At 47.8% G+C, this 12214-nt stretch overlaps 1 protein-coding gene across 2 annotated transcripts in view; it reads right to left on the bottom strand.

Moving 5' to 3' along the window:
• The window catches only part of Il6r (interleukin 6 receptor), a 47573-nt gene that overhangs the window by 16637 nt on the left and 18722 nt on the right, over nt 1-12214 (bottom strand). For both annotated transcript variants that reach the window (XM_021158566.3, XM_021158565.3), the window contains exons 2-6: nt 5373-5609; nt 4346-4469; nt 2195-2379; nt 1517-1683; nt 873-1014 (exon numbers count right to left, since the gene is read on the bottom strand). In XM_021158566.3, coding sequence (XP_021014225.1) covers nt 873-1014; nt 1517-1683; nt 2195-2379; nt 4346-4469; nt 5373-5609 — 855 coding nt within the window. The remainder of the gene's footprint in view (nt 1-872; nt 1015-1516; nt 1684-2194; nt 2380-4345; nt 4470-5372; nt 5610-12214) is intronic.

Here is a 12214-nt window from a genome sequence, read left to right as displayed (position 1 = left end):
TGTCATGGTTGCTTTTCATTCTGTAGGTCCAGCTGTCTTAGAACTCCCTATGTAGACCAGGCTGGCCTCAAACTCACTCACAGAGATCCACCTGCCTCTGCTTCCCAAGTGCTGGGATCAAAGGCGTGCACCACCACACCTGACTTGGAATCATAGTTCGATATACTGGGAGATGGAAACTGGGAGGTGGGGCTTAGTTGGAGGAAGCGGGTCACTGGGTACACCCTTGTCAAAGTCTACTCTCCTGCTCTCTGCTTCCACATCCGGAGGTAGGCACTTCGGGTCTGTCATCCCTTCTCTGCAGTGATGTTCTGCATCACCTCAAACACAGAGCTTTGTCATAGCTGTGAAAGGTGACCGTGCTCGTGCTTTGAGAGATTTCATTACGTCCCTCACAGCATTATTGGTTGATTTCCGAAGATAAATAGCCTTAGTCAATTAACCATGCCTATAATCCTTTGGAGCTCCTCCCATCCTTCTGCCCTTACCCGCTCCCTACTGACGTGTAGTGTGTAAGGAGAAACCCAGTGAGCTCTGCCATCAAACACATGGGCAGCCAGCACCTTGACCTTACACACACACACACACACACACACAGGAGCTACCAGACTTGGGCAAATAGAGCTAGGTATTGTGGCACACAGAATGACCCAGTACTTGGGAGATGGAGGCAGGAAAACCAGAAATTCAAGGTCATGTTAACTACAAAGTAAGTTCCAAGGCCGCCTGGGCTGAATGAAGCCCTTTCTCAATGAACTGAACTGAAGAGCGTGCACTGACTGATTTAGCCTGCTTTGCCATACAGTGCAAGACAGCTGATAGACTCACAAGCTGAAAGCTGTCCCATCCTCCCTCCACGTAGACCCAGGTACCTATCCAAGGAGTGCCCGTGACCTCTGGGGACCATTCGCTCCACTGGCCAAGGTCAAGCTCCTCCTTCCCACGGACCTGGACCACGTGCTTCACTCCTCGCAAGGCATCATGGATGACACATTGGTACTGGGCCACCGGGAGCTGAGGATGGAGACATGGTGAGTCCCAGTGGCCTCTGTGAGGCAATGCTACAGGGAGAGGGCACTCTAGACCACCCCGCTCTCCGCTTGGCAGAGGCTCACCCACCCCAGGGGCTGAGGTGGAGTCCTTCTCAAGCATTCTGAAGTCACTGTAGGTGACAAAACCCAGCATTCTTCTTAGGCGGGTCAGGAGTCTGGCCTGGCATTGTTAGTCTTATTTTATAAAGACAGAGCCACCACTCATCAAGTTAAATGGCTCGCTGGAGACTATGAAGGATGGGAGGGGCAAAGCTGGACCAGCAGAACCTACTTTACTTCTTTCCTCCTTCCCCTCAGTCCTAGGGGCATGCATTTTCCTGCTTCGATCTAGATCAGCTGGGCATGGAGACTCTCTACTTTAGTTACAGCACTTGGGAACTTAGGAGGCTAAGGAAGATGGATTGTCATGAGTTAGAGGCTACGACAGGGTGAAACATTATCTCCAAACAAAGGAAATGAATTACCAGCAACACCGTGAACTCCTTTGACCATACAGGTCGGTATCGAAGCTGGAACTGCAGCAAGTAGAAACTCGGGTCCCAGGACTCAGGGTGCTGCCAGCTGACTTTGAGCCAGCGAGGCCTTCCAGGTATGGCTGATACCACAAGGTTGGCAGGTGGATCTGGCTGCACTGTGGAGAGGGAATAGGACTTCTATGCAGAAGCAAGCACGGTACAGAGGAGACCCTCAAAGGCTCCTCAGACATCCCCACTGTTAGGCATGTACCACTCCCCAGAAATGTTAAATTTTTATTTATTTAGTGGAAACAGACCTCAGAGCCTTGCAACTGCTAAGCAAAAACTCACAGGATCACCCCTTAGCACCGTGTTCATCTTGGGAAGGACCCCGCTCTCCTCATCTATTTATCAGCAATGCCCCCAGAAGACCCAGCTCCCAAGCCCCTCTGCACATCCTCCCTGCCTCTCCCAGGGAGAGACCAGGAAGTGAAGGAAGCAGCTGCAGGGGGAGCTCCCTTACCCATTTTTTTTTTTTTTTTTTGAGACAGGGTTTCTCTGTGTAGCCCTGGCTGTCCTGGCACTCACTTTGTAGACCAGGCTGGCCTCGAACTCAGAAATCCGCCTGCCTCTGCCTCCCAAGTGCTGGGATTAAAGGCATGCGCCACCACGCCCGGCTTCCCTTACCCATTTTTAAGCTGTGAAAAGCTTCATTGTGGCTGGACTTGCTTCCCACACTGTTTGCAACGCACAGTGACACTATGTGGTACACTTTGTCACCCTCCAGGATCTCCACCTGGCAGGAGAAGCTTTTCAGCTGCTGAGAATACTGGCAGGGCATCTGGAAGTCACTCTTCCCGTTGGTGGTGTTGCTGTGGGACACAACAGAGAAGGGCACAAAGGTTCTAGCAATTTTTGTTTCTTTTTCAAGAGAAAGAAGTCTGGCTCAAGAATTGGAAGCTTGGGAACTGATTCTAGCTTTCAGGCTTCAACTCAGCCAGTGTCTGCTCCTATTAGTGTCTGTGACTTTCAGCACGCTTTTCATCCCAAGTGTTTATTTTCTCCCTAGAAAATAGTCAAGCTAAAGGCATTAGTGCCCGTCTGATAGGATCTTTGGCAGAGCCCAGCCAATGAGGGACAGGCGGAGAAGAAGGTCCCTCTGGTCTTATTCCCTTCCTGGGTCTTGTCCTTCGAACTATAAAGGATACACACAGAAATGAATAGGAAAAGCCCTTCCCTGTCCCAGGGCACAAAAGACCTGCCCTCAGGTGATATAGCAGAAATGCTGACAAATCAGCAAAGCACACACATAAAGAGGAACAGGAGGGATGGGGAGAATAGAAAAGAACTCAAAGACTGAAGATGGCCAAGGGAAGTCAGAAACCACCCCAGTGGACCCGGAAACCTGAGATCTCACCCACTTCCACTTTCCCTGCCACTAGAAAACAAGTGAGCAACCTCAGACTCAGATAAGAACCTCAGGCTCAGACCGCGCTGGTCACCACACTGGTTTTGTAATGTGGAAATTCTCCCCCATCTGCTAGGGGTATTTCCAAGACCCTTTGTTGAGAGACCTGAGACTTCAGAGTAGCAGGGCCTACCCTAGTACACCATGCCTTCCCAATGCCCTGCAGTACTGCCAGGCTCCCAGGTAAACCTCTGGCTCTCATGTTTTGTGCTCTTGATCACTGTCTGATCTTGTCCTAGGGCCAGGCTTGATGAACACAAATACCGGCAAGCAGATGATCAGGAGTTCTGTGGAACAGCACAGGTAGCTGGAGCTGATTCACAACCTGGGTGGGGTTACTTAGAATGACCCAATTTAAATCATGCTTTTGTTTACTTCTGGGAATTTCCACTTAATATTCTGGGGCCATGTTTGACTGGTAGTAACTACCAGGACCCATAAGAAGGACCCATAAGAAGGACTACCACACTCTGACCACTCAAACTTTATTGGGAATATCTAGGCGTAAGAGGCGTGGCTTGTGGGTGGAGACTACAATTTCTCTAGCGTGCTACGTTATACTTCTTCTTCCTCCCTGGCCCCAGGTCTCCATGCCATCTTCTAACAGGCAAAAGTCACCTCCCCCAACCCATGACCACTCTCTGTATACTGTCTTTATGATGCTCACAGGGCCAAGGTACTGATAGAAGCCTATCAGCCTCATTCCAAGCCCCCAGAGCCATTTGTCCCTTTCCTGTAGGACAACACCCAAAACCTTTGGACTTTGATGGAAAATGGGCTTGGGTTCTCTTCCCAACCACTTAGAACCACTTCCTAGCTAGATGACCTCAAGCGAGTTAATCGGTCTCCCTGAACCTCGTTGCGCATCTCCCGTAGCTGTTGGGAAAACTGAATTGAGCCTAGGGCCCAGGTCCTTTATTCCTAAGGATATTTTTTCTTTTTCTTTCTTTCTTTTTTTTTTTTAATTTTTGAAATAACTGAGAATCAAAACATGGCCTTAAACATGTTATATGACAGACTTGGAAAAACTTTCTACTGATAAAACATTGATCCTGGGACTGAAGAGATGTCTCAGTAGTTAAAGGCACTTGTTGCTCTTACAGAGGGTCCTGGAATCGACTGCTAGCACCCCCATGGTGGCTCACAACCACCTCTAACCTTAGTTCCATGAGATTCAATAGGCGTGCATATGGTGCACACACATGCTACAGGCAAAACATTCATGCACATAAAATAAATCTAGAAAAATTAAAAGGTCCCTGTCCACTCAATCCAACAGCTGCCTGGAGGGCTCCACCCTTCTTCCCTTGGCTCTAGGACATCAGCAAGCATCAACTAGACTCGAGTGCACAGCCCCACCTGACACTTACATTTTCTTTGCAAACAGCACAGCCTTCGTGGTTGGAGAAGGGGTGCTGCTCGGATGCCACTCACAGATGGCGTTGACAAGGGGGTTCTTCCGGAAGCAGGAGAGCTTGGGCTCCTCTGGGGGAACTGCAAGAGACTCAGCAGATTGAGGGGGTGCAAGGCCTCCAAGCAGACCTGCTCTGTGCATCATTACCCCCACCCGCAGCTGAGGGGACTACCTGGTTCAGCTCAGAGACACAAATGACAGGACTCCCTAGAGTCCCAGGCACAGAGAGAAAGGGCTGACTACTGCGGTGGTTCTCAACCTGTGGGTCGCGACCCCTTTGGCAAACCTTTCTCTCAAAAAAACACATTTACATTACATTTACATAACAGTAACGAAGTTACAGTTATGAAGTAATAATGAAAATAATTTTATGGTTGTAGGTCACAACAACATGAGGAACTGTGTTAAAGGGCCGCAGCGTAAGGAAGGCTGAGTACCAAGGCTCTAAAGGGTTGAAAAGACCATGATGCAAAAGGAGCACCTGTGTCCTCACCTGATGTTGACACTGGACAAACGGACACTGGAAGGACCACACGGGACATAAGGAAGAACGTGGCTGAGAGCAGGGCTTCCACTGGAGCTGAGGGAGCCCTTACCCTGCCAATCCTTGGTGGGATGCACCCTCTGAGAGTCTCATGTGTGTTTCAGGGGTGCTAGGCAGTTTTCAGCACGTACTTTCTCTTTGTAACACTTTGCAACATGGAAACTTAGTAATAAAGTTCACTTTATTTTGCCAAAAGAATCTGAGGGAGTTAGCAGCCGCTAAGCCCAGGTGCCTGACTGGGAGTCCAGAGCTATTAAATCTGCCAGATGGCTTCCACCGCTGGCCGGCCACATGCACAGGCGAACGGTGTCCCTTTTCCTGAAACTTTTGAGCCAAAAATGACAAAGTTAAAAGATCAGCCAGAGGATCTTTCTCGAATGCAGAGGACATTGAAGCTATCCTCGGAGCCACTTCCAAGGACACTGACAGCACAACTCACCATCCACCAGCAAGGGCACAGTGCCCACCAGGTGATCATTCAGGGAGCATAAATAGTCCCCAGTGTCGCTGAGCTGCACGTCCCTCAGAACCAGTGTGTTTCCTGTGGTAGTCCATTCTCTGTTTTGTGAGCCAGAGTACACCCAGTGAATGGTAACGTTGCCTGCTGCTTCCTTCCCGGGGCAAATCAGGGTAACGGTGGCCCCTGGCAGGCTTGTCACTGTGCCATTTGCCACCTCTGGGGAAGAAAAACACAAAGTAAGCCTTGGCAACTGGAAAATGGGACTTTGCGGATGATTTGGAGAAGTCAAAGGCCTTCACAGTGACACAGTGACTGTAGAGTCCTCCCACGGTCCAGCCTACACCACATCTGTCTTGGCCTCCAGAAACCTCCCAGACCACAGAACTGTCTCCTACAGTGCGTCCTCTCACGCCATGATCCAGCAACCGAGCTCCCTTGATAGAAAACCCTGTAAAGAGACAGGTGAGGTGGTGCTCGCCTTTAATGCCTCCCATTTGGGAGACAGAGGTGAACAGATCTTTGAGAGTTCAAGGCTGAGGTCAACTTGGTCTACATAGCAAGTTTGGATCAGTCAGAGCTACATTGTGAGACCTTACCATAAAAAAAGAAAAGGAAAGAAAAGAAAAGAAAAGAAAAGAAAAGAAAAGAAAAGAAAAGAAAAGAAAAGAAAAGAAAAGAAAAGAAAAGAAAAGTGCTGGGCGTAGTGGCGCATGCCGTTAGCCCCAGCGATATCCCTGCATTTGGAAAGCAGAGACAAGGGATCTCTGAGTTCCAGGCCAGCCTGAGCTACACAGAGAAACCCTGTCTTGAAAAATCCAAAAGAGAGAGAGAGAGAGAGAGAAGGAAGAGGGGGAGGAGGGGGAGAGGAAGAAAAGGAAGGGAAGGGAAGGGAAGGGAAGGGAAGGGAAGGGAAGGGAAGGGAAGGGAAGGGAAGGGAAGGGAAGGGAAGGGAAGGGAAGGGAAGGGAAGGGAAGAGATGAACCTTTAAGGACCTGATCCTGCCCACAGACTGAAGATCCAGAGGCTCTGCAGGGCCCAGGGTGCCTTCCTGGCCTCTGAAGCCTCCTGCCAACACCCAGGAAGATCCTGAGCCTCTCCCTCCCCCTCTCCCTTACACTCTGTCCGTCCTGATACCCCCCTGTCCTTCCCCCATGCCATCGCACTTCTCTAATTGGGGGTGGGGGGGCTCCAGCACCGTAAGGAAAAGCAACCTGGTTTTGTTTTGTTTTTAAAATTTTATTAATTTTTTACATTTTTATTAGGTATTTTCTACATTTACATTTCCAATGCTATTCCAAAAGTCCCCCATACCCTCCCCCACCCACTCCCACTTCTTGGCCCTGGTGTTCCCCTGTACTGGGCATATAAAGTTTGCAAGACCAAGGGGCCTCTCTTCCCAATGATGGCTGACTAGGCCATCTTCTGCTACATATGCAGCTAGAGACAAGAGCTCCGGGGTACTGGTTAGTTCATAATGTTGTTCCACCTATAGGGTTGCAGACCCCTTTAGCTCTTTGGGTACTTTCTCTAGCTCCTCCACTGAGGGCCCTGTGTTCCATCCAATAGCTGACTGTGAGCATTCTCTTCTGTGTTTGCCAGGCACTGGCATAGCCTCACAAGAGACAGCTATATCAGGGTCCTTTCAGCAAAATCTTGCTGGCATATGCAATGGTGTCTGCGTTTGGAGGCTGATTATGGGATGGATCCCTGGGTGCAGCAGTCTCTAGATGGTCCATCCTTTCGTCTCACCTCCAAACTTTGTCTCTGTAACTCCTTCCATGGGTTTTTTTGTTCCCAATTCTAAGAAGGGGCGAAGTGACCACACTTTGGTCTTCGTTCTTCTTGAGTTTCATGAAAGCACCCTGTTTTATGTCAGTGTCTAGAATGGTACCTGGAACATGGCGGCCACAGTTTTGCAACTGAAAAATACACAAGTGACCTTATGAATTCACCTAGGGATAAAAGTCAGGTTCTCAAGTGGGAACCCAGCATTCACAAATGCACAAGAAGTCTCAGCGGGACCGGCTGCACACTGGCCCATTTTATACGTGGTGACCAACACTGAGAATTACTAGGAGCAGGGAGAAAAGGGCCAAGACTCTCTCTGCTCCAACCAGGACCCTATATATCCACCATCATTAAACACCTAGCACACATGTTTTTTTGTTTTAGGGACCAAGTTGGGAAGTAAAAACTAAAAACTAACAAATGTATTCTTCATTCTCTGAAGAAAAGAAAAACATAGGCTAGATTTAAGGAAAACAAAGATGAGAGATTCAGGGAGCACTGAGGTGGGTAGAATGATTCATGTCTACAAGCTTCATTTGGGAGTCTGAGGCAGGGAAGTCACCAAAAGCTTAAGGCCAGCCTGGGACTCTCAAAACAGACAGATTATAGATTTATAGACTCACAGAATCTATGATAGATAGATAGATGATAGATAGATAGATAGATAGATAGATAGATAGATAGATAGATAGATAGACTGAGCCTTGTATGGAAGTAGTCCCACTGGCTGAGAAAACAGAGTCTAGGGAACATGGCCTATTCAGGTTAAGCATATGTGGCTCTTCAAACCAAACATCTAACTTCAAATCAGCAAGAGTCAGCAACACGTCTGGCCAAGGATTCGCAGAAGCCAGCTGCTGGCAGAGTGCCTGACCTCATGTCCCCACATGTGGACACTGAGGATAAACACAAGACTTGCTCAGAAAGAGGTTTCATCCGATGTTTGGCCTGTGTATGAGCTTTCCCGTACACTCTCCTCAGAGGCCATCAGAGAGAGGGAGTAAGTGAATTGCAACCATCAAGCCAGGGCAACCTGATCATGTTCAGATACACTGCATCAGAGAAGCAGGGCTTCTGCCTGGCTACATGGATCATGGACCTCCTCCATGCTATCTATGGAGGATGGTCTGATAGGTGCAATGTCAGAATGGTGGCCACCTCTTTCCTCTCTACCTCCAGAGTCTTGGATTTACAAGTAAAAAAAATGGCAGAGGCTGGAGAGAGAGCTGAGTAGTTAAGAGTGATGACTTTCTTCCGAGGACCCGAGTTCTGTTCCCAGCACCCACATCAGGCAGCTCACAACTGCTTTAACTCTTGCTGGTCTCCGAGAGACCCCATTCACAGTAGCATACACTTACACCAGAGATTCTCAGCCTTCCTGATGCTGCAAACCTTTAATCCTCATGTGGTGGTGACCCCCCAACCATAAAATTATTTTCATTGCTACCTTATAACTGTAATTTTGCTACTGTTATAAATCATGGTGTAGGGCTGGAGAGATGGCTCAGTGGTTAAGAGCACCGACTGCTCTTCCGAAGGCCCTGAGTTCAAATCCCAGCAACCACATGGTGGCTTACAACCATCTGTAATGATAACTGAATCTCTTCTGGTGTGTCTGAAGACAGCTACGGTGTACTTACATATAATAAATAAATAAATAGATCTTTAAAAAAAATTAAAATAAATCGTGGTGTAACTGTTTTTGGAGATAAGTTTGTCATAGAGGTCAATGGCCCACAGATTGAGAACGACCGACTTACAAAGACATACATGAATAAATAAAAATAAAATAAATATATATATATATTAAAGAAACGGCCAAGCATGGTGAAGAACATCTTTAATCTTAATAGAGTCTCTGTAAGTTCTAGAACAGCCAGGGCTTCAAAGTCAGACCTTGTCTCAATAAGATAAAATAAAAATAGCATGTTGCCTTGTAACTAGGTGAGATTGAGGAGGCTTCCTAGACTTCTCTGACCCACAGTGAGCAAGGAAGGCCCTCCCCCTTCCAATCAGCACCCAAGGCTCCGGCATGAGGGAGGGACAGGTTTGGGCTCCAGAGAGCCCCACCTGTGAGAAATGCAGCCTCTGGAGCAGATGTCACAGCGCTCACAGCAACAGCCTGAGGGACAACTCCAGAGCCTGAGAAGCCCAAACCTCGGATGGTGCTGAGAGGACTCTTTGAAGCCCTCTTCCAAGAGTCCTAAAAAGCCTTGTTTCTAGCAAGCATCGTACACATTCTTCAATGACATCCTTTTAGTATTTCATTGTTCTGTAACTATTTTATACATTGTTGAACATATGCAAATTAATATATGCAATACTCATAAAAATTATGAAGCATAAAACACCCAGGAGATTCCCTTGAAACTAGGGCAATTGTTATCTCTGAAGGTAGCTCTGGTCCCAGAGCTACAACTTCCTGTTCTATTTGTACTTTACTTTTGGCAGCTTATCCTCCTTTAAAACTTTTATTACATTATCTGTCTGTCTGTCTGTCTGTCTGCCTATCTATCTATCTACCTATCATGGGGTTGTACTTGCCATGGCACATGTGGAAGACAGAAGAAGACAACATGTGGGAATTCTTCCCTTCAATCATGTAGGACCTGGGGGTTGAATTCAGGTTACCAGGCTGTCTTAGTCAGGGTTTCTATTCGTGCACAAACATCATGACCAAGAAGCAAGTTGGGGAGGAAAGGGTTTATTCGGCTTACACTTCCATACTGCTGTTCATCACCAAGGAAGTCAGGACTGGAACTCAAGCAGGTCAGAAAGCAGGAGCTGATGCAGAGGCCATGGAGGAATGTTCCTTACTGGCTTGCTTCCCCTGGCTTGCTCAAACTGCTCTCTTATAGAACCCAAAACTACCAGCCCCGAGATGGTCCCACCCACAAGGGGCCTTTCCCCCTTGATCACTAATTGAGAAAATGCCTTACAGCTGGATCTCATGGAGGCATTTCCTCAACTGAAGATCCTTTCTCTGTGATAACTCCAGCTGTGTCAAGTTGACACAAAACTAACCAGTACAGCAAGCATCTTTACCCACTGAGCCATCTTGGCTAGCCTTCTTCCTTTCTTCCCTACTTTAAAGAGTAAGTTGGTTACCCCTGGCCCCTTTGTCTTTTGTTCCCTTTGGTCTCTGAGCTTCATATGTATTCTCCTGTGCTGTGCAGTTTCCAGTCCTGTTTCCACAGTGTGTGGGTGTGGGTGTCACCTCAGTTTAGTATTCCATTATCTGAGGTTTCGACTTTGTTTCCAGTGCTGTGGTGTTTGAATGAGAACAGCTCCACAGGTTCAAGTGTTTGAATGTTTGGTCCCCAGTTAGTGGGACTGCTTGGAAAGGATCAGGCGGGGTGGCCTTGCTGGAGGGGGTGTGGCCTTTTGTGGGTGTGGTCTTGCTGGAGGTGTGGCCTTGATGGAGGAAACCATCGAGGGTCCTTCCTCTCCTCCCCTCATCTCCCTGCTTGCTGTCTCCAGATGAGGATGTTCAGCTCTCTGCTGCTGCTCCAGCACCGTGCTGGCCTATCACCACGATTCTCTCTACGATGATCATGGACTTACCCTCTGAAGCTGTAAGCATACCTCAGGGTCTCCTGTAGCCCAAGCTGGTCTCAAACTATATAACTGAGGATGACCTTGATACTCGTGTCTGTGCCTCCTGAATGCTGGGTTACAGGTGTGTGCCTGCACGGTGTGTGTCTGGCCTGAATGAGGTAAAGTTTAGCAGGTCCAATGGCCCTCCAGTTTAATGTATCAACATCCTTACTCTCCTATTTCCACTGGACAAAGCAGCTGTAACGAAAAAACCTAACACAAGCATCAAGCTCATGTTTATATTTTGAACATATATGAGCTTAGATTGACCAAAGAGGCTGGAGAGATGGCTCAGTGGTTAAAAACACTGTCTGCTCTTCCAGAGGTCATGAGTTCCCAGCAACCACATGGTGGCTCACAACCATCTGTAATTGGATTCGATGCCCTCTTCTGGTGTGTCAGTGACAGGATGCTCACATACATTAGATAAATAAATCTTTTTTTAAAAAGAAAGAAAGAAATGCTGACCAAAGAGAGTCTCTACTGGCAGGTGGCTCCATTGCAATGTTGGCAGCAGCACTCTGCAGCTGAAGAGAGACTATCAGAATTCACAGGGCAGCCCGGGAGCAGCCTGGGAGCACCAGTGCATGGCGGATGAAAGCCCAGCAACCATGGACAGCTCATACTTTCTTTGGCATTTGCTCAGGCCACTGTCCTGACCTAGTCATGGGTACAAGATGTTTTGGTCAACCACAGGCCACCTACAGAGTAAGGCTCCATAAAATTAGAACGGCAGCTGGGCAGTGGTGGCACACGCCTTTAATCCCAGCACTTGGGAGGCAGAGGCAGGAGGATTTCTGAGTTCGAGACCAGCCTGGTCTACAAAGTGAGTTCCAGGACAGTCTTGGCTACACAGAGAAACCCTGTCTCAAAAAAAAAAAAAAAAAAAAAAAGTTAAAAAAAAAATTAGAACTGCAGTAATTCTAGTGCAGTTCATGGCCAGTGATATAGCCACCGTGAGGTCACTCCACAGCATGCACATGTCTGCAGGACCGCTGGTGTGGACCACCGTACTGAGTCAGATAGAGGTATAGCATAGGGACCAGGTGTGGCTGAATGATAGGGTTGTAAGTGTGCTTACTTTAGAATGTATTCCTATTTCTTTTTAAAGTATGTATTCCTATTTTCTTTTTTAGCCAGGCCTAGTGCTATATTTTTGTCTTAGATACTATTCTATTTGCTGTCATGAGAGTAACCCAGTATCATCATATCAGAAAGCAGACAGGCATGGCACTGGAGCAGTAGTTGAGAACTTTACATCTTAGGAAGGGGGAAAGAAGAAGGGAGGGAGGAAAGGAAGGAGGAAGTGGGGAGGGAGAGAGAGATGTGGACTTTTGAAACCTCAATGCCCACCTCTAGAGACACACCTCCTCCAACAAGATCACACCTTAGGAGTATGTATGTGTGTGTGTGTGTGTGTGTGTGTGTGTGTGTGA

This window comes from Mus caroli, unplaced genomic scaffold, assembly GCF_978045245.1.
Source record: "Mus caroli unplaced genomic scaffold, Mus_caroli_1 scaffold_3, whole genome shotgun sequence".
Classification (NCBI taxonomy): domain Eukaryota; kingdom Metazoa; phylum Chordata; class Mammalia; order Rodentia; family Muridae; genus Mus; species Mus caroli.
This window is presented reverse-complemented; position numbering and strand designations above follow the sequence as displayed.